We start from the raw sequence: 19,767 nt of genomic DNA on the forward strand, positions 1-19,767 counted from the left end.
TCATTAGCACCATGCCCTTGCCACTTATTTGAATAAAGAGGCTACACAGCTCTTCCACTTACTATCCACTTACCTTGAGCCAATCACTTTAATCCTCTGGGCTTCAATTGTCTTACCTGTCAGGTAAGAGAGGGAGGCAGCTAGCTGTCACAGTGGATAGAGTGCTGGGCTTGGAGTCAGGAAGAACTCAGTTCAAATCTGGCCTCAGATGCTTCCTAACTGTGTGACCCTGGGCAAGTCACTTACCCCTGTTTGCCTCAGTTTCCTTATCTGCAAAATGAACTGGAGAAGGAAATGGCAAACCACTCCAGCACATTTAGCAAGAAAACCTTAACTGGGGTCATGAAGAATCAGACACAACTGAAATGACTGAAAAAAAAATGAGGGAGGTAGACTAGGTGGTTTCTAAGATGCCTTCTAGCTCAAAGTTTATGCTCCTATTATATACAATCAATCAATCAGCAAGCATTAATTAAACACTATATGCCAAGTGTTAGTATTAGTGTATTAGTCTCTGGGAATACAAAATGAAGCAACACAGTCCCTGCCCTCCCAGAGCTTACAGTCTTGCTAGAAAAGACAATAAATTCATATATAGACACAAAATAGATTTAAACTGATGGGGGGGACAGAGGAGAGATGCAAAAAGCTGGGGAGATCAGGAAAGGATTCTTGTAGAAGATTGGCTTGATTTGAGCCATGAAGGAAAACCTGGATTCTGTGGTATGGAGGCAATGGAGGAAATGTCTTAGGGATATGTATAAAGATATGGAGGCAAAAGGCGGAGCTCTGTGTATGGAAAACAGCAGGAAGACCAGTGTGACCAAGCTACAGTGTATGTGGAGCCTATGGGCTTATTCAGTGAAGCACAAAGAAGATGAAGAATTAAGCAGTAAGCATTTATTAAACATCTGTCATGGACCAAGTACTGTCCAAGGTACTAGGAATAGAAAGACAAGTGAAACAGCCCCTGCCCTCAAGGAGCTTATAGTCCATAAGTGTCTAAGTAGCTATCAAATAGATAAATAAATAAATGGATAAATAGATAGATAAATAAATGGATGAATGAATGGATAGATTAATAAATGAAAGCATGAATGAATGGATAGATAAGTAAATGGATGAATATTGATAGATTATCTTTCTAAAAAAAACATTCAAAGAAGAATCTAAATAATAAGGAACAAACTTGATTCCAAAGAATACATATGAGAAGACCTTGCCTTCCAAACCTTTTGTGAAGGTAGAGGACCATGTATATAGAACATTGCATGGGATGTCAATTTTTAAAAATACACTGATTGGCTTTGCAGAATTATTTTCTCCTTTTTAAAAAAATCCTTTGTTATAAGGAATGGCTGTCTGGGAAGGGAGATGGGGTGGGATACAGGAAACATCCAGAGGCTGTAAAAACAAAATATTTCAATAAAAATCCATTATTTGAAGAAATAAATGTGTCTGAAGTCTGCCTGTTAATTGGTATCAGGGCCAGGAGTCAAGCCCACTTCTTCCACCTCAAAAACAGTGTCCTTTCCATCCTGTCCCCCAGCTATGAAGGGAACTGCGAATTGTGAGAGATGAGAACATATGGCTGCTTATGGCATCAGTGTTGGTGCTGTTCATATCCTTAATTGTCTGTGTGTGTGAGCAACACGCTAGGGTTGGTGTGTGCGTAAGGGTCCCCAGACTCTCATTATATATCTCAGAACCCTTTGAAACACCATCCCTCTCCCTAACAGAGTGGCGACAAGGAAGTGGGGCCAGGATGATCCTACAAGATGAAGACATCACCACCAAGATCGAGAATGATTGGAAAAGACTCAACACATTGGCCCATTACCAGGTAAGGAGAAGGAGGGGTCAGGTGAGCCAAGCAGCTCCATTCTGGAAACTGTTGTGATGTCCAATATAGGTCAGGCGTTACGGAGTTAACAGCAGCTCTCCTGGTCTCAAGAAGCAGGCCCTGATTCCTTTTCTTGTTATTCTCATTTAGTGCAAGTGGGGATGCCCTTATAGAAGCCCTGGGCCCCAAGAATCAAGCCCTGGGGCTCCCTGCAGAGCATGGGTTGGGAGCCTAAAAAAGGGACTAAGGGTAGGAGTCATCTAGTGATTTTTAGGCAGAAGTGGCTATCTTCATTGGAGTATAGTAACAAGTGATGCCACAGCAGGGTAATCAGTCTTAGATGGCATGATAGTGATAGCACATATGAGTCCTGGCTCAACTTGCCCCCTCCCTTCCTCTCTCTCTCTCTCCCTCTCTCCCCCTCCCCCTCTCCCTCCCCCTCTCCCTCCCTCTCTCTCTCTCTCTCTCTCTCTCTCTCTCTCTCTCTCTCTCTCTCTCTCTCTCTCTCTCTCTCTCCCCCCTCTCCCTCTCCCTCTCCCTCTCCTCTCACTCTCCCTCTACCTCTCCCTATCTCTCTCTCTCTCTCTCTCGAGTTCCCTCTTAGAAAGGGCAAATCTCATCAGTTCCTAAAATCCCTGTGCTATGAATCAAGGATTCTGATTTCATCAGACAAAGATCTAAAGTGGGAAAGAACATTAGAGGCTCTCTAGTCCAATCCAACCAAAAAATATTTCAATGACTTGTCCAAGGTCACAGCAAGTGGAAGAGCCAGAATTTGAACCCAGGTCCTCTGACTCCAAATCTAGCATGTCATTCAGTGTGTCAGTGGTGTAATAACCTTTGACTCATCTAGGCTAACCCTTTAATTTTACGTAGGCAGAAACTGACAGGTTATACAGATAGAGGTTAGCAGAACTGGGACTCACATCAATCTCCTGAGTCCAAAGTCTAGTGTTCTTTCTATTTTTCCATATTGCTTCCAAAATCCATTGTTGTCCATTTCCCCAAAGGCTTCTCCATCTTAATTTGAGGAAGTCAGTGAGGTATAGTAGAAAGAGAAGTGATTTCAGAGGCTGAGAACCAAGGTTCCAATCCCAGCTTCTCCTGTGTGACCTTGGGCAAGTCACAACCTCTCTGGGCCTCTGTTACCTCATCTGTAAAATGAAGTGGGGGGATAGCTAGGTGGCCCATTGAATAGCATGCTAAGCCTGGAGTCAGGAAGACTCATGTTTGCGGTCAAATCCAGCCTCGAACACTTAGGAACTGTGTGACCTTGGGCAAGTCACTTAACCCTGTTTGCCTTAGTTTCCTCATCTGTCAAATGAGCTGGAGAAGGAAATGGCAAAACACTCCAGTATCTTTGTCAAGAAAACCGCAAATGGGGTCACAAAGAGTTGGACATCACTCGAAAATGACTGAACAGAATTAAGAGGGTTGGACTAGAGAGGACCTCTAAGGGCCTTTCTTCAGAACCATGACCCTGATCTCCCACAATTCGGTGAACAAGAAGAAAAATACCCTTTCTCTACAGTCCCTCCCAGTTCTGTTGTCTGTGACCCCATTGAACCTAGTTTCATGGTGGGGCTGATGTTTCCATGCTCGCCTCATAAGACACCTTTCTTCTCTAGGTACCAGATGGCTCAATAGTGGCTTTAGTCTCTAAGCAAGTCACAGCGTATAATGCGGTGAATAACTCCACTGTCTCCAGGACATCAGCAAGCAAATACGGTAAGGACTCATCATCCCGAGAGCTGAGGCTGCTGCCCTGAGCAGGGGTGGTCATGCAGACAGAATGGCTGCAACATGTCTGGCCGATCTGAGGACCCCAGAGGGGACTCAAGCTGAGTCCTTCAGTCTGGCTACTGGGCAGCAGGAGCATAATGACTGGGTGCAGTCCCTAATTCTTACAGGGAGGGAGGAGACCTAGTAGAGCCTTCCATCTGAGAGAATCAAGAGTCATGATGAATGGAGCCAGATGAAGAGGGGAAATGGGATGGAAGAGTGAGGGGGGAGCAATGAGGAGAAAGGACAGTGGGACATAGAGAAGATTAGAGCCCCCCACTTTCTGTTCAGGGACACCAGCAATCACTCTCGAGGCATTCATGAGCTAGTCAGAGATTCCAAACATAGAGAAATTCAACTTGAGAAGTCTTGTGAAACAACGAGTGAGGAAAACACACAATCTACACCAGCATGGAGGAGAAGAAAGATGTGGGTGTAGATCATGGCTCAACCACTCAGCCTGGCTGTATGTTCTTAAGCAAGTCAGTCAATTAGTCAGTCAACAAGCATTTAGTAAGTTCTTACTATGTGCCAAGAAAGCACTGTGCTAAGTGCTGGGAATACAGAGATAAGCAAAAGCTCTGGTTCTGATGGAGGAGACAACATGAAAATAATTATATAACTATATATAATATGTAAATGGACAATTTATATCATGTGGTATACATTTCTAATATAATATAATTTATATTATGTAATCTTAGACCATATAAATAATAACTAGATATAAAATATAACACTTAACCTCTTCATCTGTAAGATAGGACTAATGATACCAAAAGTTTCCTCCCTCACGTCATGAGGCTCCAACAATGTAATAATGCACATTCAATGACATATATGAAAGTATCTTGCAATGAAAAAGCATGATTACATGCAGTTGTTGCTTTGTTGTTGCTGTTGCTAAGTGCTAAGGGGGCATCGAATAAAGGAGTACAGTAAATATGACCAGATTGTGTTAATCTAGGGAAACTAAGGGAGCAAATTTCAAATCAGGCCTTAAAGCAGGTGAAGGACATGAGATGATAAAGAGACAGATGGAGGGAAGGTCATGAACAAATCCAGAGGTAGCAGTCAAGAAATGTTTCTTTAATACTAACTATGTTTAAAGCTCTGTGCTAGGCACCATGGGGGAAAGGGCTAGAGAGGTAAGAAGGATATGGTCCTTGGCTCCAAACGACTTGAGGCAGCTCGGTGGCTCAATGGATAAAGTGCCAGGCCTAGAGTCAGGAAGACTCATCTTCCTGAGTTCAAATCTGGCCTCAGACACACTAGCCATGTGACCCTGGGCAAGTCACTTAACCCTGTTTTGCTTGAGTTTCCTCATCTATAAAACGAGCTGGAGAAGGAAATGCCAACCCCAAACAGCATCACAGTCATATATGACTGAAACAACAGTAACAATGGAGGGGCAATAAGATTTGCCAAAATAACAATGAAAAAGAAGAAGGCCAAACGCAAAGATGCAGTACCCAGCCCTATAAAAGTTACAGCAGGTTGTAGCCCAGGGATTTCTAGCAGATTATCTGCAACAGCAGAGTTGGCACACTAGAGAGTAACCAAAGAGGAAACTAAAGAGGGGAAGCTGAGAAATCTCACGAGTTAGAGGTGTTTTCTTTGGCAGAAAATATGATCCGGTACACGGGGAGCCCTGACAGCCTCCGTTCCCGCACACCCATGATCACACCTGACCTGGAAAGTGGGGTCAAGATGTGGCACCTCGTGAAGAATCATGAGCATGGGGATCAGAAGGAGGGTGACCGGGGAAGCAAGATGGTATCTGAAATCTACCTAACCCGGCTATTGGCCACTAAGGTATGGGGATGGGGGGAGGCTGGGGTGAACCAAAGAACATGCCTTCTCACTATAATGAGATCTCTGTAACCCTGTATGTCTGGCCAAACACACACTCACAAACACATGCAAAATATGTCTCCTACGTATCCTTCAGCTTTGCCCTAGAAAAGCAAATGACAATTAATCTTGGTCTCCCTGTTGGGGGAAATTCTTCCCTCTCACCTACTTGCTGTGAATACAGGCAAGTCATTTAATGTCTATGAGTTTCAGTTTCTTCATCTGTAAAGGGGGGATAATAATATCTGAAAGCCAGTGGAAAGAGCACTGGATTTGGAGTCAGAAGACCAGCATTCAAATCCTGGCTCTTCTACTTACCATTTATGTGACCTTGGGCAAGTCACTTAGCTTCCTCACTTTCACAACCTTTGAAATGAAGAAGTTGGGTTAGATGATTTCTGAGGTTCATTTCAGCCCCGAATCTATGATTGCTTGACCCAACTTGTACTGCATTATTGGAAGTAAAGTACTCTATAAGCCTCTGAAGCACAATGGAAATGGGAATTATTACTGACCTTGGCCCAGTTTTCCCTGAACCATTGCCAGACTGAATCAAATTAATCCAGGTTCTTGGGAAACTTCAGGGCTATACTGCACCCATTCTTCACTTCTTTTCTCCTGAGGCTGACTCTGCACTCTTTTGTTCAACAGACTGGCTGGTTATATCATGGAATAAAAAAAATAACAACAAAAAAATCCCAACAGCTATTCATTAGCAAGTGTGAATAATGCCCAAATTAAACCAGCAGATTGTGTTTGTCTGTTCTGACCAAGCGACTTGTTCATTAGCATTTGTGAGAAATACTTGAATAACACCCACCAAAGGGTGCTAAACCAATTCCATCATGGGTCCAGGGAGATTCATTTATGTCCAAACTCCAGGGTTCTAGAATCAGTCCAGATGCAAGCTGTGAAGACAGGCCTCAGGGGTAAGGTGTCCTGGGTCCTCAAAGGGGATAGGTGAAAAGAGATTTCAGAGGGGGCAGCTAGGTGGCACAGTAGATTCAGGAGGACCTGAGTTCAAATGTGGCCTCAGACACTTGATACTTACTAGCTGTGTGACCCTGGGCAAGTCACTTAACCCTCATTTCCCCACAAAAAAAAAAGAGACTTCAGAATGTGATGCAAAGCCATTCTCCATATGTGTCTACTTAATTTTGCCCCAATACCCTAGGATGCTACCATGGCTGCTTCCTCCATCTCTATCTACTCAGCATTGTTGTTGGTTTTTCCTCTGAGCTCCCTGGATCTAGTCATGTCAACATTTGTTTCTCCTCTCTTCTCTTATCTCCACCCCCATCCCAACAGGGCACTCTGCAGAAGTTTGTGGATGACCTCTTCGAGACCATCTTCAGCACCGCCCACAGAGGGTCTGCACTGCCCCTTGCAATCAAGTACATGTTTGACTTCCTGGATGAACAGGCAGACAAGCATGGCATCCACGATCCCCATGTCCGGCACACCTGGAAGAGCAATTGGTGAGTGGACAGGAGAGCCTCGGGAGATTGCTTACCTAATTGTGAATCAGAGCCCCCGGCACCAGTTGGATGTACTGGGTGGGGGAGGATCTATACTATCTTCATCTTCTTGGGCAAGTCTCTCTATTGTCTTTTTCTACTCTCTGCCCTCATATCATCAGTCATTTATCCATTTCCTCATTCCCTAAATGCCTACTTGTAATAACCCTCCACTGTCTATCCAAGAATCTGCTTTCTTCTCTTCCCTCAAATCCTATCTTCAAAGAGAAGTCAGCTAGTTTTACCTTAAGGCCTTTAAAGGCAGCCAGACAGACTTGGTACTAAGTGACACTCTTTACCTCTCTGTTACCCAGCCTTCCCTTGGGTCTGACCCTCCTTGGGTCTGTGTATGATTTTTTTTATCAGATTCAGGCTCTGAGGACATGTGACTGACTGAACCCTGCAGACCATACCATACTTAGCATAAGGCTATTATAATTCAGGAAATGTTGAAGATGAAGAACAGAGATGGTGGATTTTGAAACTAGCTCAAACACACATAGTAAAATCTACTCTAAGGGTTCTTGCTTCTACTTCAAGGAATCTTTGTTTGGTCAGTTCAGCCAGGCCCTCCCTGGAATATGACTTCATGTCTTTACATGATAGGGACCACTAGAGATAAAAATCTGAAGCAAATGATAACAATTTTAAATTAAATTTTAAAAATGCATAGAGAGATCTAGGAGAAGGGAGAAAAGGCCATCAGATGCGATGCTTAGCAGGACATTGGTATTCTTCAAGGGTGCAGTTTTAGTAGAGTGATGGGGGCAATGTAGCCAGGGAGAAAATGGAGGTAGAGTATTTTTAAGAAGCTTTGCAGTGGGAACAGCTAGGTGGCACAGTGGATAGAGTGCCGGCCCTGGATTCAGGAGGACCTGAGTTCAAATTCGGGCCTTAGACACTTGACACTTACTAGTTGTGTAACCCTGGGCAAGTCACTTAACACCAATTGCCTCCCAAAAAAAGAAGAAGCTTTGTAGTGAAAGGAAGGGTCAGGGAAATAAAGGCAATAAGAGCAAACCAAGCACTTTTCAAAGTAAGGAAAACTTAGTTCATGTTTATAGATAGAGGGAAAGGATTCAGTGGTGAAGGAGTGATTGAAGATGTACATGTCAGTACCTGGTACAGTATCAATGTTTGTTAAGTAAGTGAATGATGCTTGAGAGAAGATAAATGAATAATTACTGGGTAGTATGGAGGGGAGGAAGACCTTCTGAAATGAAGGTGATGTAAAAACAAAAGATACCCATAGCAAAAGTCTCTAAAAGAAAAACAATAGAGGTGATAGGGGTAAACATTAGAATAGAGGACTAACTTCTCTTCCTTTGAGTGAAAGCATGAGAAGATGCATGTAGAGACAAATACTTTGAGGTGTGAAACAGGGGTAGAAGTAGGTGCTCAAGTGGGATAGATTTAATATTCTCCCTAAAAGCAAAGGTAGGTGGTCACCTTGTTCTCCAAACCCCACCCCACCCCCATCTGTAAAGGCAAAGGTGAGTGTGAGAGAGGAGTGGTAGAATTGGAGGCATGAGAAAAGTGGAGAAGATTAGGAGCAACTGCTATGGGAATCAATGAGAAATGAGAAAAGAATTGCCAAGCACCAACAGGGATCCCACTGAGGTCACATATCACAAGTTTCTAGTGATACAAGTCTGTCACAATTCCCTGATTTTTTCCAGTAATGCTCTGATGCCCAGGACATTGAGTGAAGAAAAAAGGATCAGAGTCAGTGATTTTTGTGGTTCAAAATGAGTGCAAAAATCTGGCCTATATGGTACTCAGACATGGAAAAGTTGACGATAAGGGGGTTATGGATAGGGAGTACTGAGTTTAGTATCTCAGCAGTGAGGAAGTGCCAGTGATAAGTAATGAGATTCAGGGTAAGGCTGTGCAGCTGTATCATGGAGAAAGAGGTCTGCTGCCTTAAGGAAGACTAAGAACCATGAGATCAAATTGTGCAATGGCCAAGAACATAGTTTTTTTTAAGTTTACAAAGAAGAAGGTATGAAATAGGGTAGCAAGCAAATTCTTCAGCCAGATGCTAAAGTCAAAGAGTAAGGTGGAAGTAAGTCTAAGAAGACGATAGGCATTGAACTGCAAATAAGTTATGGCATAGCAGTGGTAAATTAGTATGTCTCAATATGCCACTAGGAAGTCAGAAGAAGACTAAAAAGTGGGTTGGGACTAGGCTGGGATCAAGCAGAATTGTGAGCCTTGGGACTCACAGGAAGGGGACCAAGCATGCAAGATGGTGTCTGAAATCTACCTAACTCAACTACTGGCCACTGAAGGTGGCTGAGATAGGCAGAAGGCCATGTCTTTTCTCTAAGAAGGGAAAGAAGTCAGAGAAGTTAGAGGTAATCCAGGAGAAGGTGTCATCTGGGAAATTCCAGGTGTAAGTTTAAGGTGGTCAGATGAAGAATATGTTGAGAATTAGTGGAGCTGCCCCACACATGAACAGAGGTCCTACAGGGCACAGAGGGAGTAATAAATTAAGGGGCATGCTTAAGAAGAGTGAAGGAGGGGGAGAGTAGGGCTGTATTATAATAGAAATACAGTGGGGTGGGGCAGCACAAGAGATGGGGTCCTCATAGGAACATCAGGTATGGAAAATAGGGATAAGGGAGGAAGAAGTGGATGACAGGGTTGAGAGGAAGATGCATGCTTGAGGCAGAGGAAAGGGAGGAGCTAAAAGACAAGAGAGAAGGGTGGTTAGGACAGACACTGATAGGACATGCCTGCAACCCCCCTCCTTAATCGTGAGGCTCCATCATGTGGATATGGTGTCTTCTAAGTAGTGAGCACAGGCTCCTTGGTCAAGGAAACCACGTATTGCCATAATCTCTCCCTCTCTCAGTCCTGCTCCTTCTTGTTGTTGTGCCCAACTCTTTGTGACCCCATTTGGGATTTTCTTGGCAAAGATACTGGAGTGGCTTGCCATTTCCTTCTGCAGCTCATTTTCCAGATGAGGAAACTGAGGTAAACGGTGAAGTGACTTACCCAGGGTCACACAGTTAGGAAATGTCTGAGGCCACATTTGAACTCAAGTCTTCCTGAATCCAGGAACAGTGCTCCATCTAGCACACCATCTAGCTACCCATTAAGCCTCTCTTCTGTTCATAGTTTTGTAATAGTTGGCACAATTCTTGTAGAGGCCCTTAAAGACTTCTCTAAAACCTCTAGCACAGCCTTTTGAAAATTGGATTTACAGTTTATCTCCTTCCTGGAAGCCTTTTACAGACTTGATGTCTCCCTGGGCCTGCCTATTCTTGGCATGGCTGTGCCTAACTCATCCCAGCCGGCCATCTTTCCCCCCAGCCATGGACCTCCTTAGAGATCTGAAGACCTGTAAGATTGATGCAGGCTCAGCTGGACCAACCATAGCATAGGGAGAGCTGATCTTGGAGTCAGGAAGACCAGGACTCAAGTTCTGTTTCTGATGCATCTTTTAGACCTTCCTGCTTGCTGAAATCCATTTAAATTCCACATGCCAATAATATCTCATTGAGAGAGACCAAGATCAATGCAAACCAGGGTTCAATTCAATAAAACAAGCACTGAATAAGAGCCTATTGTGTGCCTAACACAGTGCTTGGTGCAGAGGATAGAAAGACAAAAATGAAACATTCCTTCCCCCCCTCTCCGCCCCGCCCCCCCTGTCCAGGGCATTCATTCTACTAAGGATTCATTTTTTTTTTAGTGGGACAAGGAGGGTTAAGTGACTTGGTCCCACAGCTAGTAATTGTCAAGTTTCTGAGACCAGATTTGAACTCAGGTCCTCCTGAATCCAGGGCCAGTGCTTTATCTACCATGCCACCTAGCTGGCCCTCTACTAAGAATTCTGTCTCTGACAGAGGCACCAAGGGATGCACTGAGAGGAGAATATGGCTATCCCATCTAACCTCCACCATCAGAAGCATCCCTAGCTTACTTCAATAGCCCATGATGGGGCACTTCTAAAATTCAGCTTGGCATAGCCTAAGTCAGCAAAGCCTAGGTTCAGATCCCAACTCCGATTCATACAAACAGGTGACCTTGGGCTAGACCCTTAGCTGTTATCATCCTAGGCGACTCCGTAAGACAATCGGGAGCAGAATGTTTGCAGAGCTTTCCATGTAGGGGGTGTTTCCTCCCTCAGAACTCACCATGCCTATCAAATCATAGGTCTGGACCAAAACAAAGAAACTTTCACTCAAAGCTTCCTCCAAGCTTGTTGGAACCTACTATGAATATTCTCTTGCTATACTTGTTAAAATGAGCTCAGTTTTAGGCACACTTTAATAGATGACAAGGGGAGTTTCTGATAATAGCCCAGTCTTTGGGAAAAGGCGAAGTTCCCACAAAGAATATCAATAGTCCAGATTGAGGCCCTGAAAAGTACACAAGGTGCCACCCCCCCCCCAATCCAGGGTGAGAATGTTTGGGTTGCCTATTCAAAAGGACCCTTCCCCTGTGTCAGATTACTCATTGTCCTGGGTTGAGGGGTGGTGGAGAGGGGTGCAGGGAGGGCAGAACAGTCTGGGAATTATGATGTCTGCGTATTGACAGAATTAATTTCCTCTGATTGAAAAGAGATCGTCTTTTCATTCCTCTCCCAACCCTACAACTCACCCCCTCACCCTACTCCCCCTTCCACATCCCCCTACTTTTTTTTTCTTTTAAATAAACCTCCTGCTCATTTAGTCTGAGTGGCTGCAATCAGCCAGAGATTAGTGCCTCCACTAATGTTAATAATATGCTAATGTTTCATTAGGCAGGAGCCTCTGGTGCCGGGGCCTCCCTTGTTTGATTTGTCTGTCAGCAAAACTGGTTTCAAAAGAAGAGAGGCAGGAAATACCACCACCTTGCCCTACCCACAGTGACCCCTCAACCCCCAGTGCAGCAAATAGTCAAATACCAGAGTCCCTAACTCTTCTCCAGTGGGCTGTGAGAAGCATCTCATCTCTGCCCAGTAGGAGAAACTGAGAGAAAGGCAATTGTATTCAGTGGCGATCCAGAACCACCCCTATCCACAAATCCAACTGCCATCTTCTTTCAGAATAGGGTGTGTGTGGTGCCTGCCCCATAGCATGCTTATTTAATAAAGACTTGTTGATCTGGCTTGATGATGTTTTAGTTCTGAATGATCTGACACCCAACTATACCTCTGAAAACTTATAGATATTTTCCATATTTCACAAACATTTTCATGGCCCACCAGGCCTACTATTTCTTCTATTCCTGGACTTTCCTCTCTCAACGGGATGCCTGCTCAGAATGGGTATATTGGAATGCCACAATGCCCGGGCCCCTACTGCGCAGATACTAGGCATTCAACAAATATTTAGAACCATACACATAGAATTTTACACTTGGAAGGGACCTCAGAGAAGCTTGTTGATTGATTGATAATCCCATGTGGGTGATGTTTTTATCTTATTTTTACCGCATTTGTTATATGTGTGCCAAATGTTGTATGGAGTGCTGAGAGATACAAAAGAATAGAGAAGTATTGCACTCGTTGAGTTGAATTGAATTCACAGAGTTTAAGTTCTAAGACCAATCACATAAAAAGACTGGAGCTATTACCAACAGTGAGAATAACAACCTAGAAAACAAGGCAAAGGAAAAAAAAAAACATCCAAAACTAGTATAGTGCCCTGCTGCAGGTACAGGGAATTTTCCCAGCCCTGAGGCCTCAGTACTTTTATTCTCTATCAGTGGCTGCCCTATAGTACTGAAGGAAGTAACTTTACCGTGGCAGAGGGAAAAAGGGAAGAAAGAGAAAACCAGTTGAAGAGTTGCATATGGTGGCATCCCCGCTCTCTCCCCTGGGTCTCAGAAGACTATCAGGCACATAAAAAAGAGACAAAGGTCAGTAATCATAGGGAGAGCTTTCTCAAGGTGCCTTCTTGAGCAATCAGAAGCTACCTCATCTATCCTAGATAAGAGCCATTTGAATTTTTTGGAAAATAATTCAGTAACATGTGGGAATTCAGACATACTGGAGCATCATGAAAGCCCCTTTGGGGGATTCATTCAACCCTCATTCAGTGAGCATTTATTAAGCACTCGTTATATACCAGGCACCACACCTAGGGATAAGGAGGAACCAGGTCCTGCCTTCAAAGAACTTACATTCTATTAGGCAAGCAAAATGCATACATATAAGTTATTACCAAATATATACAAAAAAAGATACAAAAAAGGCCTTATCAAGAAGATGGTGCTTGAGTTGAATCTTGAAGGAGACTATAAATGGGATTTTAAGAGATGGAAGTGAGGAGGGAGTACATTCCAAGCAGGGGGAACAGCCTGGACAAGGGCATGAAGAAAGGAGATGGAATAAGATGTAGTACATGCCTTTGGCAATCTTAAGGTCTGCTGGGGGAAACAATGCATACACACACCCAATTAAGGAACAATGTATGGATCTATCTATCTATCATCTATCTAAAATATGAGTACATATACATAGAGAGAGATAATAGTAGAGGTCATCTGATGTTGAACACTGGGTCTGAAGTCAGGGGATTTGGGTTCAAATTCTGGTTCTGAAGAAATTTGTTGCTAGGAAGATATTAAGTTATTCTTGAACTTGAGTCTTCAGACAAAGGCCAGATGACTTTCTGATGAAGATGTGGTCAAAGATTCTTGGTAAGGTAGAGTTTGAAAACGTCCTTAATGAGCAGGATGAGTTGATTATGAGGTGAACCCTCACAAAAGTCTCTTAAATACAAACAAAAGAGAAACCTCTCCAAGCTCTGAGTCCTGCCCTGGTCACACATACATAGACTATCCCAAACCCCTCCCCGCCCCCCAGCCACACACACAAGGGCTGATCCATGGGCCCTTCTGGGAAATTCTATGGCTATCACCTTCTCTCTGTGTCGGAGAAAAGGTATTTGATGCTAAGGAGTATAATAAGGAAGTGATGGAAGATCCATTCAGCCTGTGGTAGACCATTGGGGCGGGGGGGGGGGGGAGGGAGGGAGGGAGGGAGAGAGAGAGAAGGAGATCGACCTACTCCCTTACCAACCTCACCATCTTGTCTGTTTTCCCATTCCATGACTAACAGTCATCCCTGTCCCCTTCCTTCTTCTCTCCTCACAGTTTGCCATTGAGGTTCTGGGTCAACATGATCAAGAATCCTCAGTTTGTATTTGACATCCACAAGAACAGCATCACTGATGCCTGCCTGTCCGTGGTGGCTCAGACATTCATGGATTCCTGTTCCACGTCTGAGCACCGCTTGGGCAAGGACTCCCCATCCAACAAATTGCTCTATGCCAAGGACATCCCCAGCTACAAGAACTGGGTAGAGAGGTGAGTGCTGAGAATAGAGAAATCAAAGTCAGGATGCTTTTTTAGGAATGTTCAGTTTCACCAGGTCAGGGATTCCACAATAGATCTATCAAAAACTGGTAGTTAAAATTTCCATACGGCTTTAAGGTTTCCAAAGTATTTTACAAATATCTCATTTGATCCTCACAACAACCCTGGGGGATAGGTGCTATCATTATCCCCATTTTACAGGTGAAGAAACTGACGCCGAGGGCCAACAAATGACCCGTCCAGGGTCACACAGCCAATAAGTGTCTGAGACCAGATTTGAACTTGGGTCTTCCTGACTCCAGATCCAATGCCTTATCCACTGTGCATTCTCAGAGTCTCTCTAGAATTTTAAGCTGAGATAAAACGGAGGGAGAAGTAGCTAGAAACCAAATGGGGACCCTACCCCAAGTTCAAGGAATAAAATGATTGTGTAAGGTACAGATAGAGGTGAGTTGTCTGTGTAACCTTTTATAGCTCCCTCCCACTCATACTTTATCAGCACCCATGTCCTCCTCCACCATTCCCCCATTTTGCCCCATATGTATTGTGAGGCTTCTAATGAGGAGCCCTTCCCAGAAATAACTTGAGGTCCCCTCCCCCAGATCAATAAGAGAGGCACAAGATTTCTGATTGTTTCATGCTTCAGCTTCATTAGACTTTGGGTTAGTTTTCTGAACCACTTTGAACAAATCCTTGGGTATGATAATATCAATATGGTAACCACTGAAGAACTGACATCCCCCTCAGGTCACTTTTCAGTAGTACTTTGTAGTAACCCATCTGCACTCCATCACCCAGATCCACAATATGGCATCTGTGAAACAGGTGTCCAGGGTTAGAAATGCTGCTTCTATTGCACTACCCCACCATGGGCTTATAAAATATGGCTTTGCTTGGTACAAGGTCAAAGTCTGTATGAGAATTGTGCCTTTGACCTTAGACTTAAGACCACCATTTGCCAAACATCTAATAGAACCTGTCCTCATTCATTTAATTCTTGCAACAACTCTACAAAATAGAGTTGAGCCAGAGCTATAACTAGCAGTTTTGTGCCTTGGGCAAACTTCATAAAATGTGCCCTCAAATCAGAGTCTAAAGCCAAATTCCATTGGGGGGAGGGGGCTGAGATTGAGACTCCAAGGTGTTAAAGAGACCAACATAAAACAATAGGGTAAGAGAAAGGAGAACCTGAGGTGTCAAAGCTATGGAGAGGGATCATCTGACAGCTTCCTTGTTGAACTAATCATTCTTACTAACATACTAAGGGCAGGTACTTCTCTCTTTAGAAAGTGTATAAATGATGTGGGGGTCCTTTGTATTTTGACACCCTGGGGCAAACCTCTGATCAGACCCTGTCCTTATCATCCTCTGAGTTGGATGTTTTACAATGGAGGAAACTTATGAATGGGGAGGCCAAGGGACTTGCCCAAAGTCATATAGCAGAGCTCAGATTCACGTTCTCCCAAATTCCAGTCCAGGGTTGTTGGTAGTGGCTTTTTCCCTCCTATTCTTTGAATTTTGGATCCTCTTCCTTCTCTTTAGGGATCTTAAAGCACTAGTGAAACAAAAGTCATGATGGGGAACCTCAAATCTAATACTTTTTTTCAAAAGCAAATATGGGGAACGGGAAATAGACTCAGGTGGTAAAGTGGAAAGAAGTGGTCTGAGAAGCTGGGTTCAAATCTTTATTCTGCCATTTATTATCTTGTGATCATGAGGTCATTTAACCTTCTTGGTCCTCAGTTGTCTAAAATGAGAAGGTTGCATTGGATGAGCCTGAAAGTCCCTAAAATAGGATCCTATGTCCTAAAATGGAAAAGAAAAACGCACCCTTATTTTTCCTCTAAAAGAGACACACTCCTTTCTCTTTCCATATTCCTGGGATCTAGCTCCCATTTTTACAAGGGGGAGAGTAGGAGATATGGGGATAGAGCAAAGCTTGCCACTTTTACCCCAAAATCCAGCAGCACAACTAGTCCTCCAGGGGCCTAGTCCTGGTCCCCAGGACCAGGGACCTGCCTAAGTGTACAGTTGTGATTTTCCCCCACTCTTTTCTCCATCTCTTGCTGTCTTTACTGCCACTCTCTTTCCTCTGATGTGTGTGGTAAGCATTAAGTCATGTCTCTCTGAAAGAGAGCATTTTTTGCAGCTGCTTCTTTTGTCCTTCATGTCCGATTGTGTCTGAGACACACCCTCAAAGCTCTCAACCTCCTTCACCCAGACAGAGGACTCATTCTTCTGAGAATGGGCTCTACGGCATGGTCTGCTCCCTTGCTGGTCAAAAGGGATGTGATAGTGGAGGTGGGCAGTACTGGGGACCCACACATGCGCATTGTGGCAGCAGAACCTCCAGACAGAGAAGCAAATTAAAGGAGTGAAGTACATGGGGTTTTGTTGGTTGTTCTTCCTCCTTCCCTCCCTATATCCCTCCCTTCCTTCACTCCTCCTCCCCTCTCCTTCTCTCCCTCCCTCTCTTACTCCCTTCTTCCTCCCTTCTTCCTCTCTTTCTCTCATTTCTCTTTCTGATTCTGGCTCCCTCTCTCTCTTCCACGTGTCTCTATATATCTCTCTGTGTCTCTTTCCCTCCCTCCCTTCCTCCCTTACTTCTCTCTCTCTCATTTCTCTTTCTGTCTGTTTCCCTCTCCTCTCCTTCCTCCTTCTCTCTGTCTCTCTCTGTCTCTCTGTCTCTCTGTCTCTCTCACTCTCTCTCTCTCTGTCTCTGTCTCTGTCTCCCTCCCCCTATTCTCTCCTTTCTCCTCTCCTTCTCCCTCCCTCCTCTTCTGTGATCAACCAGTGGGTAGAAGCATTTAGGAAAGATCTGAACAAAGGACCCTTCCCCCTTAACACAGTCAGTTTGTCAGAGGTGTCGCCATCACACGTGCCCACACTGGGCTAATGGCCTCCCTTCTGCTTGGTGTTAAATGAGATTTCTCTCACGCAGCTGCTGCAGGTCACGAGCAACCCCGGTCCACTTGGTTATTTTTAGGAGTGGTTTGACGGTTTCCATTTCTTACACCACTAGTTTCTTAGCAACCAATGGGACTCGCCGGAATGCCACCTTTTCCCTTGCTTGAGGCCCCAAATCCTTTTCTTGTCTCCTCTGAGCACTTCTGGGGCTGAGGGATGGAGAGGGAACTGGAGACCAGCAAGGAGAGAGCTGGTGATTCATTCCCCAAGATGCATTCCTGCCATTTAGGAATAATTAATCCTTGAACTTTCAGTCCCTAAAGCTAGCTGGGTGTCTCATTGGTCTATTTTGGGAAACTGAGGCACAGGAGGCCATAGTTAGTTTAGACTCAGAGCAAGTCAAGGTCAAGACTGAGGCTCTAAATTACAACTTCTCACTACCTGTACTCCTGGCAGCTGCTATGTTAGAAACATCAGCCTAAAAATTAACTGACTTCAGAATGTCACCTATTTGTGGTGTGACCTTGGACAAGTCATTTTTTCCTGAGCTTCATTTTCCTCATTGATAAAATGAGAGGGTTAAACTTGTTTGATCCCTGAGTTCCCTTCAAGCTTTAGAGCTACCATCCCATGATACTTGAGAGTCATCCACCATACCTGAAACACTCTCCCTCCTCCCCTCCAAATACTGACCTCCTCTACTTTCTTTAAGCCTCAACTAAAATCCTACCTTCTACAGGAAGCTTTCCCTACCCCCTCTTAAAGCCATCATTTTCTTTCTTTTAATTATTTCCCATGTATCATATAGATAACTTTGTTTGCAGATATTTGTTTGGTTGTTGTCTTCTCTATTAGATTGTAAACTCTTTGAGGGCAGGGACTATCTTTTTCCTCATTTTGTAATCTCAGAATTTGGCACAGTAGTAGGCACTTAATAAATATTTATTGAGTGGTTTATTGATTGCTAGCATTTGGCATATATATGCCTTACCAGTTTACTAGAGAAAAGACATATTTTCTGTGTCTGTATGTGTGAGTTTATGTTATGTTTTGCTCTTCTTTTCATGGTAAGGAACTGAGTGTTAGTCATTTCCCCTGTGGCTGTGCCAGCCAAGATATAGACTTACCAGAGTTTATCCAGTTCTACTATCTCTTTGAAATGGGTACGGAATAAATGGGTTTAATTACCATCTCACCCATATAGACTAGAGGCTAATGCACTGAAGACAGCTGATTCTATCCAAAAACACAATTAATTTAGTCTCCCAAAGGATCTTCATCTGCCCATTCATTCTATGTCTGATTCAAAATCTTTTTGGTAACAGATCATTGCAGCCCCACAGATTCCCTTCTCCATCACTACTGCTGGTGGGCTTTGCATTCTTTCTTGTGTCCAAACTCTGAAGTACTTCACCAACTCCAGTCCTTGCCTCCCATCTCCCTACCCCCCAATTCTTATCCCCCTCCTAGAAGTACTATTTAGAATTCTAGAGTTATGTGGCAGATTGTTTAACCCTGTTGAATCCCTTAGGATTTCTCTTTCCTATTTACCTTTTTATACTTCTCTTGAATCTTTCAAAGAATTTGAAAGTCAAATTTTCTCTTCAGCTCTGCTCTTTTCATCAGGAATGTTTGAAAGTCCTTCATTTCATTGAATATCCATTTTCCCCCTAAAGAATTATACTCAGTTTTGCTGGGTAGGTGATTATTTGCTGCAATGCTAACTTCTTTGCCCTCTGTAATATCATATTCCAAGCCCTCTGGTCCTTTAATGTAGAAGCTGCTAAATCGTGTGTTATCATGACTGTGGCTCTGTAATATTTAAATTGTTTCTTTCTGACTGCTTGCTATATTTTCTACTTGACCTGAGAGTTCTAGAATTTGGCCATGATATTCCTGGGATTTTTCATTTCGGGATCTCTTTCAGGAGGTGATTTGTGGATTCTTTCCACTTCTATTTCACCTCTGGTTCTTGGATATCAGGGATATCAAGGCATCTAGGTAAAATAATGGATAGAAAATTGTACTGGGGAGTCAAGAAAACCTGGATTTAAATCATGCCTGAGACAGTGATTAGCCATATGGCTTCCTCATCTGTAAAATGGGTATAATATTACCACCCACTTCCCAGGGTTATTGTAAGGGTCAAATGATATCTCATTATCTGTAATATACTTTGCAAATCTTAAATAAATCCCTAAATGCCTGAAAACTGCCACTTTTTTTTCTGATTTCTGCTAAAGATAAATTGAGATAGCAAATGTAAAGTACTATCTAATTGTGGATTATTAGAGAGAGAGAGAGAGCTAGAAGAGACCTTTGAGGCCATCAGTTCCCACCCCTTCATTTTGTAGATGAAGAGCCGGAAGCCCATGGAGGTTAGGTGATATGCCCAGGGTATCATCAGGGGGGAGATTTGCACCCAGGGGCACCAAATCTCAAATCAGTATTGTTTCCCCATTACTGTCTTCTTCATAGCAAGTCATCACAATAGTACCACCACTCTTAGACCAGGCTTTCTTAGTACCATGAAAACTATGTTCCTACAGA

The 19,767-nt window shown here is 43.6% G+C and overlaps 1 protein-coding gene across 2 annotated transcripts in view; it reads left to right on the forward strand.

The window, feature by feature from the left end:
* PLXNA4 (plexin A4) overlaps positions 1–19,767 on the forward strand; it is a 699,236-nt gene that overhangs the window by 666,074 nt on the left and 13,395 nt on the right. For both annotated transcript variants that reach the window (XM_043965884.1, XM_043965883.1), the window contains exons 26-30: positions 1,740–1,843; positions 3,472–3,571; positions 5,250–5,440; positions 6,788–6,957; positions 14,089–14,301. In XM_043965884.1, coding sequence (XP_043821819.1) covers positions 1,740–1,843; positions 3,472–3,571; positions 5,250–5,440; positions 6,788–6,957; positions 14,089–14,301 — 778 coding nt within the window. The remainder of the gene's footprint in view (positions 1–1,739; positions 1,844–3,471; positions 3,572–5,249; positions 5,441–6,787; positions 6,958–14,088; positions 14,302–19,767) is intronic.

Source organism: Dromiciops gliroides, chromosome 5 (assembly GCF_019393635.1).
Source record: "Dromiciops gliroides isolate mDroGli1 chromosome 5, mDroGli1.pri, whole genome shotgun sequence".
Taxonomy (NCBI): Eukaryota; Metazoa; Chordata; class Mammalia; order Microbiotheria; family Microbiotheriidae; genus Dromiciops; species Dromiciops gliroides.